The 20,000-nt window shown below is 41.7% G+C and overlaps 1 protein-coding gene across 1 annotated transcript in view; it reads right to left on the bottom strand.

The window, feature by feature from the left end:
• ENTHD1 (ENTH domain containing 1) overlaps positions 1-20,000 on the bottom strand; it is an 81,501-nt gene that overhangs the window by 12,506 nt on the left and 48,995 nt on the right. Inside the window, exon 5 of the mRNA XM_040233366.1 lies at positions 879-1,274. Coding sequence (XP_040089300.1) covers positions 879-1,274 — 396 coding nt within the window. The remainder of the gene's footprint in view (positions 1-878; positions 1,275-20,000) is intronic.

The raw sequence follows: 20,000 nt of genomic DNA, 5'->3' as shown, positions 1-20,000 counted from the left end.
TTAAAAGTTCATATTTTAAAATTATATTTATGAGTTAGTAAGCATTATTACACATGAGAATCAATAAACTATTTAGTCTTTGAAATGAAAAAAAAGTGAAAGTGTTAGTCGCTCAGTCATGTCCGACTCTTTGAGACCCTGTGGACGGTAGCCGGCCAGGCTCCTCTGTCCATGGAATTCTCCACGTAAGAATATTGGAATGGGTAGCCATTCTGTTCTCCAAGGAATCTTCGCAACCCAGGGATTGAACCTGGGTCTCTTTCATTGCAGTAAGGTTCTTTACCATCTGAGCCACCAGGGGTATGTACCAGCAAATGGGTTATTCTTTTACTAATTAACTCTACAGAAGAAAGTATAAATTATGAAATGTAGGATTTAACAACTGACAGCCAATGACCTGGGATCTCAACTGGCCTTATCCTTTATCTACCAGTCTACACAATACTGCAACCCTCTCAATGTTTTGTAAGACAGAAGACGGAAGCGATTCTCTACTCCCCCCGCCCCTTTTTTGTAATCAGTACACAGCTCTTTTAAAAAAGGGAACACACACACACACCAATATACACACTAATCACTTTCTCTCATATAGTTTTTAAATAAGTAACCTAAATGTTTGACAGCAAGCTCTTATTTAATGCTAGTTCTTTCTAATTTGTTCTGTATCCAAATTGCTCAGAACACGGGCTTCACTCAAGCACATGTAACCGCGATGATGATCTGCTATTAGCCCTTTTTAAAGGGGCACTTTCCCAACTCAGAGGCACCTCTCTTCATACCAATGGGTGGAGAAGAAGAGAGGGCAACAAGCCAGGAGACAGAAAGCAGAGAAAAGTAAAAGAAGAGTACTTCAAAAGAGGGGCTTCTTGTAGACTCACCCCATGTGGCTAAGGTCTGGAGGTTTTCATCCTCCATTGGAACCAGGCCGGACCGTGTTGCTTTCTGATGACCCTTACTGATTACAGTCTCTTTCATTGGGTCAAATGTTGAGAATGAGGGAGACACATACAGTGTCTCCACGGAGGCCTGGTTTCGGAAAGTAGAATCCGACTTTGATGTCCTTATATGAGGGCCAGTGAACTCTTCTTGACTAGATGGCCAATGTGCTGGTAAAGTCGTCAATGTGTCAAAGCTCTTTGCAGCTGGCTGCTTTTCTAAAGGCATTTGCAAAGGGCTTCCTGTGATGGTCTTTGTAATGGTACTGTCCACGTTCTTGTCCAGACTCTCATTTGTCTGCAGAAATGGGCTTTTTTCTGAGGGAACAGGCACAGCATCTGTAAAATAACAAATGAAAGAGCTATAAAAATAATAAAATGGAAAGTACTCTATGTCAGATTTATTGCATTTTTAATGGATATTTTTATGCCGTAACAGAATTCTCTGCTGTTTAGTCGATTCTACTTTTTCACTGTTTCTATTCTATTTAAAGTCTATCCAAGCATAAGTGATGACTAGTCATTCTGTAGCTGTCTTCTCTCTCTCTCTCTCTCCTCACTGAAGCCAAGGCCAGGCAAGCTTCAAATAACTTGTCTTTAAATATTTCTCCCTTCACCCACTTATCCATCTCTGAAACCACTCTATTTTTAGTTCCTTCAAACTTTCATCTCTTACAAGATTAACTAGAGAAAACATGCCACCTCATACTGGTCTATCCTCACAGAACCCCCAGCTACAAAAAAGTCTTTTGCCCCAAAATAAAAAATGTCTTCTCGCCCCAGTGTCTATCCAGGGCCCATGAAAGAAAACCACTCTCTTAGTTAGCAACCTAATTTTAATAATAACTCAGTGGGAGAAAAGAAGCAATTTTTCCAGAACCGTTGTGACGACTACTAAAATGGACATTCCACTGGGTCAGGGATCTTTGTCCTTTTTATTCATTAATATCATCAAAGTACCTAGGATATAATGGGAAAAGTACCTGGAATATAACAGACAAGCAATACTTACTACAAATCAAAGGGATTGAGAGAATGGAGAGGAATTGAAATTTATCTAAGTAAGTAAGTAAGTAAAGTCACGACTCTTTGTGACCCTGTCGACTGCAGCCCACCAGGCTCCTCAGTCCATGGGATTCTCCAGGCAAGAATACTGGAGTGGGTTGCTATTTCCTTCTCCAGGGGATCTTCCCGACCCAGGGATCGAACCCGGGTCTCCCGCATTGGGGGCAGATGCTTTACCCTCTGAGCCACCAATGAGGCTTGTCCAAGTTTCTAGATGTAAATTGTTATCAACACTGCCAGTGCTGGGGACTTGTTCTCGAACAGTTTCATGTGAAATAGTATATGGAAAGAAAGAAAACTGAGAGGGCAAAAGGAAGACTGTCTCATTTGAGCTCCTCCAAAGAAAGGAGGCGCTGGGAACTGTGCGAGTTGCTGTGAAGTGTTTACACGTCACAGTGTTCATCACAGGCTACCTCACAGTGAGCAGCGAGATGCACGTCACTATCACTTTCAGGCTATGAGTTATTATACTGAAAAGCAAATCTTCTTTGTCTCGAACCCTCTTTCCCATTTCATCCACAGTTGGAGGCTAACCTGGGCAAAAGTGCTGCTGGTTCACCACAGAATCAGACAGTTCAAGAAACCTAAATCATTACCTCTACCAAGAATTCCGTTTCGCGCCCCCAGCCCTCTCATCTCCGGACATTTTCATACTTAAAAACTCAGTTCAACTCTCACCTTCTCTACAAAGCTTGCCCTGATCCTGTCTTTCCTCGCTCTATCCTATTATTGTTTATCTTATGGTATCTTGTTAGGAGCCCTGTGAGCAGTTGTAACACGTCATCTTGCTAACTATTAATACAAGTCTGGCCGCCTACCTGAAAACAGGTTAGTTGAGGAGACCTTACTAGGAGTTTCCTTTGTACCCCAGCACCCAACAGTGCCATTCCCATAGGACGTGTTTGACAAACGCTTGTTGAGTGGAAGGCCAAACTGAAGCACAAGGATAAAAAAGGTAATGGCTTTGTTTTTTAAATTGAATATAGTTTAACTACTTAATAGTGATTAAAGGAAACAGAAGATTGGTAGATAAAAATAATATCTAAAATATTCCAGGTTTGCATATGATCATGTTATATCTAGTGGATAAAGATTCTGTTAAAAAGATTAATATATTCTTAGTAGAATATGAGATCAATGGTATCCCACAGTGCATGTATGCATCATCATATTTACATAAAACCATGGCTAAGAAGTGAATTTTAGTCAAATATTTTTCCATTGACTTTCATTTTTCTTAGGAGGAAAGTCTTTCTATAAGTAATGAAATCATTTTGAAATTTAGCAACATGTGAACTAAGATAATTCAGAATGACAGTGGCTTTCTGATGACAATATTCATAATAATACTCCATCTAAATCTAAAGAAGGAGATCAACCCTGGGATTTCTTTGGAAGGAATGATGCTAAAGCTGAAGCTCCAGTACTTTGGCCACCTCATGCGAAGAGTTGACTCACTGGAAAAGACTCTGATCCTGGCAGGGATTGGGGGCAGGAGGAGAAGGGGATGACCGAGGATGAGATGGCTGGATGGCATCACGGACTCGATGGACGTGAGTTTGAGTGAACTCTGGGAGATGGTGATGGACAGGGAGGCCTGGCATGCTGCGATTCATGGGGTCGCAAAGAGTCAGACACGACTGAGCGACTGACCTGAACTGAACTGAACTGAAATCTAAAGAAAGAAAGAAACTGAAATATCAAGACACTCCTTGAAACTCATTCTTCTGTGGATCAAGTGAACTCTGCTGGCATTCCTTCATCTCACTAAGCAATCTTTGCAATATTCTTCCCTGGTTCTGTTTCCTCTAAAACGCAGTCGATCCTTGGCCCCTTTCTCTTCAGCCTCTACCATATCCCAGGGTGATGTCACCTATTACTGCTCTTAAAGGAGGATGAGATCCATCACCTGTATGCAAGTGATTCACACATTTTAATTCTCAGCTCTGACTTCTGCTGAGTTCTAGCCCCCAGTACATACCCATCTCTCTGTACAGGGCGGTCTTACTACCCTCCAGCCTCCTCACCCTTGGGTGCTTGTTTTACCTCTATTAATATGACCATTAACTTCCCAGTCATGCAGGTTGGAGCACAGTTGCTACTACCGCCTCTAAGAGGTCTACCCACCCATTCTCTCAGTTCATTCTGCACGGTACAGCCAGAGTGGCCTTTCCAAACTGAAAACCTGCTCATGTCACTTCTTTCCAGTACATCCTCAAACTACTTAACAGGGTTTACAAGGCTCTTTATAAGTCAGTCCCCATTTACCTCTCTTGTCTCATTTTGTACTGTTGTTGCTGTTCAGTTGCCAAGTCGTGTCCAAGCCTTTGTGATGCCATGGACTGCAGCGTACTCTCCCTAAGACTGTACGATTCGGCTTAACGTCTCCCAGTTCTTCACACTCACTATGTTTCTTTCCAGTACCAAGTCTTCGCCCATGCTGCTCCTTCTGCCTGAAATGCTCCTCCCGCTTTATACCTGACTCCAGCTTCCAGGCTGATGGCCATCAGGTGGACACACACTTTCACGTCTCTGGTTTCATGTCTCTTTGTGCTCTTCCTTCAGTCTAGAACATCCTCATCCTTACCCTTCTTCTCTATCAAAAACTTTTCCACTCTTCTAAACTCAATTCAAATACTGCCTCCTTGGCGAAATCCTTTATATATCCTCCAAGTTAAAATGAATCCCTATGTTCCTTATTCTGCATGATACAATGGGAATATTGTTTTCACTTATCATTTCAAATATTTACAGCCCATGGGGTCGTGAAGAGTCGGACACGACTAAGCATGTACACACATCATATTTCAAATATTATTCATTCATTTGACAAATATTTATTACGTATTAGTATGTGGCAGGCACTAAGCTCTGATGTCAGCAATGAACAAATCTTGTTGTTGACACCTCGTTAGAGCTTGCTGACAGCTCTGGCACCCCCTAGAGTTTGCATACCCACTCATGGCACATATCGTGTTCAACTTGTTCAATCCGTAAGTGACTGGCAGAGTTCCTAACACTCACTTGATAAATGTTTGTTCAAGGAATCTTTATCTGGATGAGCCAGTTGTTAAAAGGAACATGAATGGAGGACAAGAGGTGTCTTAGAGGACATTCTAATTCAGTCCTTTTGTGATACACAGGAGAACCTGAAATTTCTAGAGGTCAGGTGACTTGTCAGGCTCACAAAATGATTCAAGGGCAGAAGTAGGACCAGAACCCCAAATTCCTGATTTCTAAGTCAATGCTCTTTTTATTAGGGGAATATGAGAAGGAATAATGAGAAACAGCTGCACCAAGTACTTCTTGACCAACACTTGTTGTAATGGTACATAACTGAAGCGACTGGAGCTTTGGGATCAGGACATTTGTCACGGGGCTGCCTTTAGGGATGTGGGACCCTGCAGAGGGAGATGGAGTTAAGTACACAGTTGGCCTATGTATCTGTGCCTGTTTGTCTTCTCCCAGGAAGGGGCATGGGTAGCGTAGATTTTCTTCGATTCATATGAAGAAAGAATAACATTTATGGAAAAATTTCAGAAGCTCAGGAGAACCTGTGGGGGTTTGATGGAGAACAGCAAAAGGTTTGTCTTTTTATGCTCAAACACAAAGCACAAGTGGATATTCTGTAAACACTAAAACACTAAAGGGACTGTTTCATGAGGGATTCCCAAATTTCTCTGGGAGAGAATTTCTGTGAATTCCACTGAAAAGGAATACAGAGTGAATTAATTTGGTTGGCTTGCTTTATCTGGTTTCTCATTTTCTTTCCATTTAAACCTGAATGTCAAAAAGCTTTATTCTCAAGTATCTATCCAGCAGACTCCTGAATGGGAAGTCTAGAATTAAATTATGAGACTGTACTCAGTTTCTTTATTGTAACAGTGCTTTACACCTGCTAAAACACTTGATTAATGCAAAATAAGACCTTGAAATGTCAGTCATATTAAAACTGGTTTGGATATTCTTGATTGTTACCTTTAGGAAGAAGCTTATTCCCTCTGTAGGACATCAGACAGCAAATTTAAATACAGACTATCACCAAAATGCCTGAAGCAAGGGAAGAAAAAAAGACAGCCAACAACACAACTCCTTGCTTTGAGCCTAAGAACAAAAGAGAAATAGCTATGCTGCCGAAGGTACTGGAAAATGTTTTTGCTGGTTCAGAGACAATGATGAAATCATTTTTAAAAGAGAACATCAGATTTAATTCTGAGTTGAGAAACTTTGCCTACAGACAGGAACATTCCCATACTGGTAGCTCTTTTACAATTTTCAATAATTCCACTGCCTTGTTTCAGGTACTATAATCACTGCAAATTATTTTATATTCTATTATACTGAGGATCTAATAATGGGTGTTGTATTCCAACAGCGCTATTGCTGTGATCAATTCTCCTGTTGGTCTGATACACAGTGTCTAATTACAGTCACAAAGCAGAGAGCTGGCAAGCATGACAAAACATGGATGCCACACCACGTCTTTCTGTAGTTTAAAACTGTGTAACTAAAGGAGCTTCTACTTTAGTAATTATGTTAATCAGAGAAAATAGGACCTGAAGATAATAAGGCCATTTTGCTAAGAGGCCACAGTTATAAATTATTAACACAGAGGGGTGATTTGAATTGCTCATTAATATATTCGTTTAAAGTAGACAAGCTATTAATTTTAAATGGATATTTAATGTGAAAGTTAAATAACATGTTTGACATGAAAATCTTAATATATTTACCTTACAATATTTACATAAAGCCCCAAATAATCATTATAAGGTAGCATAGCTATACTCTCCCTACGATCTATGTTAAGTGTGTGTATGTACGTGTGTGTCTGTAGAGGGGATGTATATACACACAGTTGTAGATTCTGAGAATTTTTTATCATGTATCATCATACTTAACTGTAGTATATGTATTATATCCAAATATTAAAATAAGAAAATATATTTGGAATTATAGTTATGAAATATGCCAAGTATATTTACTATTTCTTTTGATATATATTTGAAGTAATGGCTTAGCTTTGCATAGAGAAATAGAGATATGGACACATTTAAAGGTGCTTTTCTTTAAAAATCATCAAGTGGGACAGCTGAGACTTTCAGGCCATGAAAATGGACTGTAATGTTGTGCGTGAGCTGTGAGTTCAATGCTAATGAAGCAACTGTATAAAATAAAGTGTCTTGAGACAGGAACACACATGAAACAAGGTTATGTGTTGATCGGCTGGCGGTGATGTTGTGACCAGAGGTCATGGGGATCTGAGTCCGTTCCAGGAGCAGGGATTCAGGAGGGAAGGTGTCAGTGTTTGTCGTGAACTCACAGAACCAGACTACTGTATGCTCAACTTGAATAAATCCTCCCCAACACTTTACTAAGTTGATTGTACCACCAGGGGAGCTTTTAAAACTCCCCTGGGTCAGGTTACACCAAGACCAAATAAATTAGCACCTCTGGCAAGGGGACTCAGGGACAGTAGTCTTAAAAGCCAGTATGCAGTCACTGATAGAAACACTAGGAGAAGAGATAGGATGATCACAGTAATCAGCTCAGTTCAGTTCAGTTGTTCAGTCATATCTTGACTCTTTGAGACCCCATGAATCGCAGCATGCCAGGCCTCCCTGTCCATCACCAACTCCCGGAGTTCACTCAAACTCATGTCCATCCAGTTGGTGATGCCATCCAGCCATCTCATCCTCTGTCATCCCCTTTTCCTTCTGCCCCCAATCCCTCCCAGCATCAGGGTCTTTTCCAGTAAGTCAACTCTTCGCATGAGGTGGCCAAAGTATTGGAGTTTCCGCTTTAGCATCAGTCCTTCCAATGAACACAGCAATAAATAGTTGCTAATTTCACCCTCCCCCCCCAAAAAAGAAAATGGATCATAATGATTGGATTATATTGGGTTGGTCAGAAAGTATGTTAGGGTTTTCCTGTAACATATCCTGAATAAACTTTTTGGCCAACCCAATAAAATAGGTACTAGATGCTTATTATTAAATTTTACACCACAGTTATGGTCTCACCAACAATAGAAATCCTAATTTCCCCTAAGAGATTATCATTATCAAAACTGAAGCTCTAAATATCTTCGGGAAGCTGGTGATCATTACCTATTGCAACGTTTTGTGTCTTTTAGGCTAGAGTTTAAGTGGATCCGGTCTCTGGCAGGCCAAGGTCTCCATGTGCTACAGAGCATACTCCAGGCTGACTGCAACGGGCAGGTGCCTGAAGGCTCAAGTGTTTGTGACCATCCAACCAATCCTTAAAATCACAATAAAACCCTGCATGTGACTCCCGGAGAGTAGAAATATTAAGCAGAACTGGACCAGCGGTCTAATTCTGATGTGACTTAAACATATGCAATGTTTGAAATGGTGCCTGGCTCACAGTAAACAAATGCAGTAAACAGGTACTGTTATTCCGGGACAGTCTGAAGAAGTGGCATCATGAGGGACTCGCTGCCATGGCCCTGTCTGGAAGCAGATGGGGACCTGAACACACCAGGTACTCTCCCTTCCCCCCAGAAATTTCTGCATTCGCAGACCACAAAGCGTAAGGCAAGACTTTGTGAGCACTGGTTCTTGTATTTGAGAACACGGGAGCTGGTGTGCTGTGGAAAGGTGACGTTGAAGAACTACAGTTGTCAAACATTTTCCCCATAGCTGGACAGACCAGTGACAACCTATTTTTTACCTTAACACTGAGTAAAAATCATGCCTAAGTCTGAAATACTGCAACAAACCCTTAAATATAATTTAAATTGTGAATTCAAAAGCAACTGCTATTTCTCATGATGCATGAGTTACTCAAAATAAGCACACATGAAAACCTCTCACCTACTAAAACTTCACAAATTATATATGTCCCTTTGGAAAATACCTTACAGAATACCTAAGATGCTAGGTACTGTTTCTCTTCCTTTGGCAGAGGGGATGGTCCTTGTTTTTACAGCTTTCTGCTTATACATCTATATATGCATTTTAATTGAAATATAATTGATGTACAATATTAGGTGAGCTTCAAGTGTCTACATAGTGCTTTGACGTTGGCATACATTATGAAATGATCACCATGACCAGTCTCGTAACCATCTGTTTCCATATAAAATTATTACAATATTATTGACATAGTCCTTATGCTGTATGCTACACCCCCATAGCTTACGTATAACTGGAGGTTTGTACCTCTTAATCTCCTTCACCTATTTCCTCCACAGCTTACATTTTAATAGTATGATTTACAACACTATATTATAATTTATCTATTGTTTTCTTTGCTGTTTTTATTTCACGTTTTCATTTATTCCTTTTTGCAATAAATACACTGAGGATGGATCATGTACTGTACATTGTGCTTGAAAATACAAAAGTCAGCAGAATTAGACTAGCAAAGCCTTCAGACATTGTTAATTCACTGGAATTATAACATACAGAACATAAAATGACCACAGATGTATTTAACTTCTATAAAGAAATAAAAGCTTGAAAACATGAGCAAAAAATAAGAAATTATAGAAATAGAAACAAAGGACTTTCCTGTTGGTCCAGTGGTTAAGCTTCTATGCTTCCAATGCAGGGGGCGCAGGTTCAATCCCTTGGCGAGGAACTAAGATCCCCCATCCCACATATCACAGGACATGGCTAAAAGTAAATAAATAAATAAAACCAAGTAGATCTGACAAAGATCCAAATAGACTTCTGTGCTGTGCTGTGCTTAGTCACTCAATCGTGTCCAACTCCTTGTGACCCTATGGACTGTAGCCCACCAGGCTCCTCTGTCCATGGGATTCTCCAGGCTAGAATACTGGAGTGGGTTGCATGCCCTCCTCTAAAAGTGAAAAATAAAATAACTGAAAATTTAAATGTAACTGGTTGATTTAAGCAGCAGATTAACTCCAGTTGAAGAAAAAACTGGGAACTGGAAGACAGGTACAAAGATTCAAAAGCACAGCAGAGATCAGAGAGACAGTACGGATGCGAGGAGTGAGAGGTGCTTCCTCCAAGTATCCAGAGCTCCGACTCTCCTTCCAGTCTCTAGCTGCCTGTCCCACGGCGAGTCAGTCATTCTCAAGTACCTCAAAGCTTCCCCCGCACACCAGGGGCTGTCCCACCTGGCTTTTGCTCTGGCCGCTCTTTTACTTTTCTTTTCCTCTGTCTCCTGGAGGTCGTCTTAAAGGAACATAGCTCCCTCCTACAAGCTCACAGGGGCGGGTGAGGGACAGGTAAGGGACAGGGGTCTGTCTCTTCCTCACTGGCCCCTGCTGTGGTCACATACTGTTGGTGGTCACTGCTCTTTCTGCTGAGGTCTCTCTGCTCTGATCAACTCTGGGGCCAGGCCAAAACCAACTCACCAGGCCTCAGTGGCTTTACTGCCAACGTGACTGGTCAGTGTCTCTCTCTCCAGGCCAGAGTCAGATCCTGGCTAAAATTCCAGATATGAGTCAGGCACCGGTTCTCCAATTCCAGGGAATATATCTCAGAGCCCCTCTCACTGGGACTAGGGTCAGTGAGTAGCAGTCTCGTCACTGCTCCTCCAAAGAGGGGGGAGATGTGTGGAGATTCATGGTAGATGGCATTAGCTCCCTCCCAAGATACGCCCTGTATACAGACGGTATTGATAGTAACATGAAGAGGGAAAATCAAGCACCACTATTTCCATTTTGTTAAAACTGCTAACTTCAGGGAAATGAACCTGTAGCTTGAACATGCTGGATATGCTGGACTGTGATCAAGAAGGGCAAAATGATTAACTACTAGATTTCTCTCTGAATTTTATTAAAGGATTGAGCATGTTTGATGATGACCTACATTCAAGATGTGCCATGCTTTTTAAAATAGTAATAAAATTCTCAGATCTCTGAAATGCACTGCAGACATAACCACTATCCAGAAAGCACACATAGAATCTTTAATTAGGTGTCTCAAGGAAAGACTGATTAAAGAAACAGGAAAAATAATCGTCTAAGGTGGAATTCAGTTATTCTAGTGTACTGATGGTCAATATTTCCAGAACAAATATAGAACTCCAAAATACAACTCTTACTATTTCCCCAAACCTGTTCTCTCCTGTCTTCCCCTTCTCAGTAAATGGCACCATCACACATTCACTTCACAAAGGCAGGAAACTAGGAATCGTCTTTGTTTCCATCCTTTTCCTCATGCTGACAACGGACCATCAGGAGATCCTCAGGGCTGAACTCTAAACCGTATGTCAAGTTTGCCCACTTTTTTCCACAGCCACTGCCCTGCCTCAGCCATGGTCTTTGGACGGTCTCCAGAGCCTCATCACTGGTCCTTTTGCTTTTGCGTCTCTCCATAATGCATTCCCCCTTAGTTTATATTTTGTTATTGTTGTTGTTCAGTTGCTAAGTCATGTCTGACTCTTTGCAGCCCCATGGACTGCAGCACGCCAGGCTTCCCTGTCCTTCACTATCTCCTGGAGTTTGCTCAAACTCATGTCCATTGACTTGGTGATACCATCCAACCATCTCATATTCTGTCAGCTCCTTCTTCTCTTGCTCTCAATCTTTCCCAGCATCGGGGTCTTTTCCAATAAGTTGGCTCTTTGCATCAGGTGGCCAAAGTATTGGGACTTCAGCTTCAGCATCAGGCCTTCCAATGAATATTCAGGGTAGATTTCCTTTAGGATTGACTGGTTGGATCTTCTTGCTGTCCAAGGGACTCTCAAGAGTCTTCTCCAGCACCACATTTCAAAAGCATCAATTCTTTGGCGCTCAGCCTTCTTTATGGCCCAACTCTCACATCTGTGCACATTAAAGTTGTGAAAAAGTTCCATATCTGTACTGGAAGAATCACAGCTTTGACTAGACGGACCTTTGTTGGTAAAGTGGTGTCTCTTATTTTTAACGTGCTGTCTAGCTTTGTCATAGCTTTTCTTCCAAAGAGCTGCTGCTGCTAAGTCATGTCAGTCGTGTCCGACTCTGTGCGACCCCATAGATGGCAGCCCACCAGGCTCCCATCCCTGGGATTCTCCAGGCAAGAATACTGGAGTGGGTTGCCATTTCCTTCTCCAGTGCATGAAAATGAAAAGTGAAAGTGAAGTCGCTCAGTCAAGTCTGACTCTGCGGGACTCCAAGGAGCAAACGTCTTTTAATCACTGTACACAGTGATTTTGGATCCCACGAAAATAAAATCTGCCACTGTTTCCATTTTCCCCCATCTATTTGCCATGAAGAGATAGGACTGGAGAGCCCAGAGGAAGAGCAATAACTCTGTCTACAGCATGTCAGGAAAGGCTTCCTGGAAGAAGCAACATTTAGCTGAACCCTAAAGATTCAAATGAATAGGAATGGAGAACAGAGTAAGGGGCATATTCAAAGTGTGAGAGAACACAGTATTTTGGCAAGTTGCTCAGCATCTATTGCTAGACCACTGCATGTGATGGAGGAAGAAGGAGGTAAAAGGCAAGCTGCAGAGGAAAGTAGACGCCAATGAGGAAGGAGCTTATCTGCCAGGCTAAGGTGTTAGACTTTATCCTAAGGGGAGCTTCTCAGAATTCTGACCAGATCAGAGCTGCATTTTAGAAATGTTCTTAGTCTCCAGTTCTGTTTTGACCCCTGACTGCTCTTCCTAACTTGTCCTCCTCCAATCTTTTCTTTATACCACCATCCACAGTCATCTTCCTAAAAGCAAGGAAGATCTGGTTGTCTCATGTCCTTGCTTAAATCACTTCAAAGACTCCCCATCATTATCCAGACACAACGAAACTCCTCCAGCACATGCTTGCCTTAGTCCATTAGTGCTGTGATAACACAGTACCACATAGATAGGGGAGCTTAGAAACAACAGAAATTTCTCTCTCACAGTTCTAGAGGCTGAAGTCTGAGGTCAGGGGACCAAGATAGCTGGGTTCTGCGAGGCCTTCTTTCAGGTAACAGACTGCTGACTGCTCACCATGTATTCAGCTGGTGGGAGGGCTGGGGAGCTGTGTGAGGTCTAAGATCACCAATCCCCTTCCAACTTCCTCTTAGCCCACCCCCTTGTCCTCTCACACACTCTTCACTCAACCTAAGATATTCTGTTCTTCCCTCACTTGGTCTGGCTGATTCTGTGTAATAGGCAAAACAGTGTAGTGAAGTGTTTTTCAAACTGCTGGTTGTGATCTGTTAGTAGGTTATGAGATCGATTTTGTAGGTCACATCCAATATTAAAAGAAAAAACTGTCTAGAATAAAATAGAATGGATCAGAGCACATTTCCAATAACTATTGCAACACTACTGTTTCTGGTGTGTGTGTGTGTACTGGGTCATTACACAAAAGGAATTTGGGGCTGCAGATCACAGTTAAAAGGTTTGAAACACATCAGCATAGGCTCGGGGATCAGACTATTTTGGTCTAAATCCTGACTTTGCCATTTCCGAGCTCTGTGACCTTGGGCAAGTTATTTAAAAATTCTGTGTGGATTTTCTTCATTTATCTCATAAGACCGTTTTGAAGACTAAATGAATTAAAGTGCATAAAAGTATACCCGGCACACACATGACACCCGGGCTGACAGTTTAGTTATTACCTATCCTTCAGGTTCCTGCACACCATTTTCTCTAGAAAGTCTCCCCTAACATCTGAAGTCAAAGTCAGGTGCCCTCTCGTGTGCTTCCCTGCCCACTCTCTATCCCGACACCTACCTCATCTGTCTGATCAGACCTGATCAGTCCTGATTAGACCCTGGACTGGAAGCTACATAAACTCAGGGATCTTGTTGTCATCGCATATCCAGCAGTTGGGACAGGGCCTGACACACAGTAGGTATTCAGTAAATAGCTGTAGGATGCATAACTCACTCACTTGGAAATAGATACACAGCCATCTGTTTCACTCAAATAAAGTCAAATTGGGACGTATACACCTCAGGTGTCACAGTCATTTGATAAAGAACCTGTCACCTTAGTTTACATTAAGACTGTTTCTCCTAATTTGAAATCTCAGAGAGTTATATGATATTTTTATAATACATGCACTTGTTAGTAATGTAGAAAAAGATTTAGGTGGGATGGCTCTTGATCTAATGTGCATAAATAATTCAAAAGTCAGTGTTTCTTTTAATCATTGCAACGATGAAAAGAGTCGGCCACTGCATGACAAATAAAAGGTGACATCTTTAAATATAGTTACCATCTTTCTAGTCCTTTAATTATTTAATTGACTTCTGCAGATGACTATGGCTTTGCCCTATTCATTTCAGTAAGAACCTTTCACAGTTCCATTCATGTCAATTTTTCATGCACGAATCATGTTTTCCAGATTTTTGAAGTTAATAAGGTGGGAACAATTAAATTTCAAAAAAGGTTTTAACTGAATTTCTTCACCAACCATATAATGCACAGTTACTATGTTGATAACCACTCAAATTTCTGTAGTCATTTCTCTAATTAAAAACATGCTTTGCAATACTCTGATGATTGATAGAAAGACACTTTCAGGGCAATGTGAAAGCATGGAGCAACCACCCTCAGAATGGAAACCATGAACGCAATGCACCTAACCCATGAGCAACGGCCTGAACAGCGTCATATACACCTGGAAGTGGCCAAGAGCAGAGTTCACAGTCAGAGCAGAGTCACCATACCCTGGGGTGGTCCGCAAAGCCCCCGAATCAAATGATTCTCTTACAGAATCAGAGACACACAAGTGATATAGCACATCGGATGATGCTGAGTGTTTCCAGGAAAATAAAGCAGGAAGCAGGGAGACGGTGAGCCAGTGGAGATGGTGAGGCGTCAGTTTCTGATACTGTGCTCAGGAAAGCCTCCTGAGGCTGTGACGTTTCAGCAGCACCTGAGAAGAGCGACACCAAGAGGCAGAGAAAGACTGAGAGAACACTATTGCGTGGGACTCAGAAGCGGCCTTCAGAAGAAACGCACGCCCCTGGCAGGCTGTAAAAGGAAGCGTAAAGGCTCCGGGAGACGGGACCGTTGGAAGGGCTCTAATACGTGCAGTGTGCTCAGACACCTCCTAACTGCCCTGGAACAAACTCTCTTCACCAACACGCTAGCAACTATTGGGACGGCGCACCAGCATCACTGCAGCGCTTGCAGTGGTGGTCATCTGTGGGCTAGAGATGACCCCAGGGATGATGCAGTGGGATTGGGTTCCCTGATTCCAGTGGGGATAATGGCATCCTGGAGTAGTAACAGCTTAATCTTGGGACAAACGAGGCACAAGAACCATAGCAGGCCACAGGGATGCAATGAAATCAGGTTTTTTGTTTGTATGTTTGTTTTTACTGCAGGGATATATAATAACGGTTAATGAATGACAAGATGAATAGAAAACAAGTGGGCAGCCTATGAAGTGCTACTCTACATGAAAAAGTGGAAAAAGTGAAAGTCACTCGGTTGTGTCCAACCCTTTGTGACTCCAAGGACTATATAGTCCATGGAATTCTCCAGGCCAGAATACTGGAGTGGGTAGCCTTTCCCTTCTCCAGGAGATCTTCCCAATCCAGGGGTCGAATCCAGGCCTCCCAAATTGCAGATGCTGCTCTACATACCTAGATGGAAAACCTAAGTAGTGTCATTATGGGAGAAGTCATGGCCTTTTACTCAATTCCTAAACTGAAGCCAGTTCACGAAGCCAGAATCTCCTGATTGAGGGGAAGGTCAGATCCCCTTGAGAAAGAATCCCGAAACGCCCACCGCAGGTATAGATGGTAAATCTCTTAAACCTTCCCTAGAGGACCCGAAGCCATTTACAATAGTGACTCTCCTTGGAAAGGGAAACACACAGAACTCCCCGGTCTTGTTAGATACTGGCTCTTAACTGACACTAATCTCTGGAGATCCAACAAGGCCATTATGCTCTACTAAGTAGGGATTTATGGAAATCAGGAGACACACGAAGTCTCCACCTAGGCAACAGCTCACAATGGGTCCTGTAAAATCGCAGCCCTACCTCCAGTATTTCCGTGGTCTCAGAATGTATAATGGGAATAGGTACACTTAGTAACTTGCAGAATCCCCACTTTAGTTTTACAACCCATGGAGCTCAGGCTATTATGGTTAGACGGACCACGTAGAAACCTCAAGAATTAATTACACCTCCTCACTCCAAAAAATATTTTTTGGGAAACAGCAGACATTAGTGCTACCATCAAAGACGTAAAAGTTATACGGGTGGTGAAAAGCCAGATGGTTTGTGGAGAATGACTAGAGATTATTGCAAATATAATCAAGTGGTGATGCCAATCATAGCTGTAATTCCAGCTGTGGTATCTTCCCTAGAGCAAATCAACACAGCCCCTGGAATCTTATGTCCAGTTATTGGCCTAGAAATGTTTCTTTAAAAACCTCTATTGATAATGAGAATCAGTCTTCATGTGGCAGAGACAGAGTATACCTTTACTTTCTTGCTTCAATCTCTTTCATCAGAGACCAGACAGACCTGGATTTCCTTGACATCCGACAGAACACCACACTGGTCCTTTACGTTGATGATACAATGCTAACTGGACTTAATAAGCAGGAAGAAATAAGCCCTCTTAGAGCTTCATGCATGCAGAGGTGGGAGATAAATCCTCAGAATGCTCTAGGGTTGCAACATTGGTGGAGTTTTTAGGGTATTCAGTGGTCTGCTGCATGTAAACATATCCTCTCTAAAATGAGAGACAAGTCGTTGGGACTTCCCTCGTGGCCCAGTGGTTAAGACTCTGTGCTCCCAATGCAGGAGGCCCAGGTTCCATCTCTGCTCAGGGAACTAGATTCCACTAAGAGCCCACATGCTGCAACCTCAGCTGCAGCCGAAAAAAAAAAAAAAAAAAACAACCAGCAGTGAGAGACAAGTCGCTGCCCCTTGAATTATCCAACACAAAGAAATAAATCACAGTGAAACAGGTGTCTTGGAATTTCAGAGGCAATGTATACCACATTTGGGTGTGCTGCTCTGACCATTTACTACCATTTTTTTAGTGGGGATCAAAGCAAGAAAAGGTTCTGCCACAGGCGGAGGCCACTGCATAAGCTTCTCAGACAGCTGGACCACATAACCTTGAACCAACGCAAGTGCCTGAGGCAGAGAGAGGTGGTAAGCAGAGCATCTCGTGAGCCCCAATAGGAAAATCACAAAGCTGACCTCTAGGACTCAGGAGTAAAGCCATGTCTTCTTTTGCCTACACCTGTGCCCATCATGTAATGGGTGTTACCTGGTCTAGAGGACAAAGAATTGGGATCACACAGCAGCATTCTATCGTAACATCAAAAATAGATGAGTCCAGACCAAGCCAGAAGGCCCATGGAAACTATACAAACAGATGGCTCAGACTCCACGGAATCTGCTCCCATTATTTACTCCTCCTCCCTCAACTTCCACCCCTAGCTCCACGTAGAACTGCCAGTTAAGAGAGAAAAGTATAGGGCTGGTTTACAGATGAATCTCAGGAATGCCAGGAGTAGCCAGCAGTAGTTAACTGCTAAATCAGAGCCTCACTCACAAGTGCCCTGAAAGAGTAGGAAAATCCTCCAGAAGACAGAACTGCAAACAGATGCACACTTTACATGGAAGGCAAGAAGCAATTCATGGTCGATGGTGGCTACCAGGGACCTGGAAAAAAAACAGATTGGAAGATTGGAGACCAACACGTGGGTGAATCTTCAGGGTGTATATGCACACTGTGTGAAGACATTCATGTCCCATAGAAGTGCCTGCCAGAGGACATTCACTGCAGAAGAGGCTCTCAAAGTTCAGACGGGCAAGACACGCTGTTTAATGGATGTCAACCATCCTCTTTCCTTAGTCACTCTAGTGGCTGTGCAATGGACTTTGGCCGTGTGGTAGGGGTGGAGAGCATGCATGGATTCAACAACACGAGCTTTCTGTCACCAAAGGGACCTGGCCACCATAGCTGCTGAATGCCCAACCTGTTAAAGAGTAGAAGTTAATTCTATATCCCTAGCATGGCACCGTTTTCCAGGAAAAGCAGCCAACTACCTGGTGTCAGGTTGATTATACTGGACCTACTCATTATAAAGGGGGCAGTGCTTTGTCTTCATGAGGAGACAGATGTATTCTGGGTAGCCATTTGTCTTCCCTGCCTGCAGTCCTTCTGCCAGCGCCATTATTGAAGGTACAGAATACTTTATCTACTTTCATATCATCTCACAAACAACCCTACACAAATTATTCCAGCGTATAAACAAAGAGCAAATACTTTCCAAATCTTTCTATGAGTCTGGCAACATCTCAATATCAAAACATAACAAAGAAAATATGAGAAAAGACAGTCCTGGTTAATTTCACTCATGGATACAGATGCAAAACTCCTAAATAAAACATTAGCAAACCAAACCCAGCAAGATATATACAAGATAATATATCATCACCAAATTGAGTGTATTACTGAAATTCAAGGTTGTTTCAACATTTGGAATCAGCTAATTTACGAAATTAACAGTTTAAGGGAGAAAAACCTATAACCATCAATATAGATACTAAAAATGGATAAAACTCAACACATATTCATGATAAAACTGTTGACAAATTAGGAACAGAGATCCACAAAAAACTTACAGTAAACTCATCTTAATGGCAAAATGTTGAAATCATTTTCTTTAAGATACAGACTGAATCTAGGAAGACCACAATCACAGTTTCTATTCAGCACTCCCTGAATGGTTCTGCCTAGCAAGGTGAGGTAAGAAAATGAAATACAAGGTAGTTTACAAGTGTGAAATAAATCTGCCATCATTCACAAGTGATGTGATTTTCAACACAAGAAACTGAGAAGAATCTACAGGAAAATTGGTAAGAATTAGTTGAGCAAGGTTACTGGCTATAAAATCAATATACAAAAATTAGTTCTACTCATTTTCATCATCAACAAACTGTTAGAATATGCAATTTATAAAGTTATATCTTTTACAGTCACAACAAAAAATATATAAAGTACACAGGACTAAATCTAACAAAAGATACATAAGACTTGTATGGGGAAAAACTATAAAATACAACACAGTAAAGTGAAAGTTGCTCAGTCGTGTCTGACATTTTGTGACCCCCTGGACTATATGGTCCATGGAATTCTCCAGGCCAGAATACTGGAGTGGGTAGCCTTTCCCTTCTCCAGGGGATCTTTCCAACCCAGGGAGCAAACCCAGGTCTCCTGCATTGCAGGAGGATTCTTTACCAGCTAAGTCACAAGGGAAGCCCAGGAATACTGGAGTGGATAGCCTATCCCTTCTCCAGGGGATCTTCCTGATCCAAGAATAGAACCGGAGTCTCCCTCACTGCAGGCAGATTCTTTACCAACTGAGCTATCAGGGAAGCCAACTCAGTGAAGAAGATTTAAATAAACAGAATAATTTGATATTGTAAAGAGGTCACTCCTCCAAATTGATTTAAAGATTGGTGAGCCAATAAAAAATTCTAAGAGGTTTTTTCAAGGAACATGACAAGCGTTTATGTGGGAAAGCAAGCAAAGGGTCAAAAAAAAAAACAAAAAAAAAATTTAAAAAAGGGAAAGAAACAATGACTCTTCCTGATAAAGGAAAAGTTTACAAAGGTTGAGTAATTACAAGTATTTGTTGGTTCTGGGATAGCCAAATGACTTGTGGAACAGAACAGAACTTGTGGAACAGAAAGCTGAGAAACAAAAATCCATGCATATGTGTAAACTTGCTTTAGGCTATAGATGGTACTTCAGTTCATCAGGGAAAGGGCAGACTTTTCAATAACTGATGCTGGGACAGGTGGTTATCCATTTAGAAGTAAAAATGGACTCCTGCTTCAACCATATACAAAATCCAATTCCAGTGGCATTAAAAGCTTAATTGTGGAAAGCAAAATTATAAAAATCTTAACCTTTATGTCTTGAGACAAGAAAGAATTATTTTAGATCGCAAGATACAAAAAAGTACAAATCATAAAGAATGAAATTCTACCTCATTAAAGTTAAGAACTTCTGCTACCAGAAAATTACTAGGGCTCATTAATGAATTTGATAAAATTGTAGGATACAAAATTAATATACAGAAATCTGTGGCATTTCTA

This window comes from Oryx dammah, unplaced genomic scaffold (genome assembly GCF_014754425.2).
Source record: "Oryx dammah isolate SB20612 unplaced genomic scaffold, SCBI_Odam_1.1 HiC_scaffold_29, whole genome shotgun sequence".
NCBI lineage: Eukaryota > Metazoa > Chordata > Mammalia > Artiodactyla > Bovidae > Oryx > Oryx dammah.
Note: the sequence above shows the minus strand (reverse complement) of the source record. Positions and strands in the feature narration are given on the sequence as shown.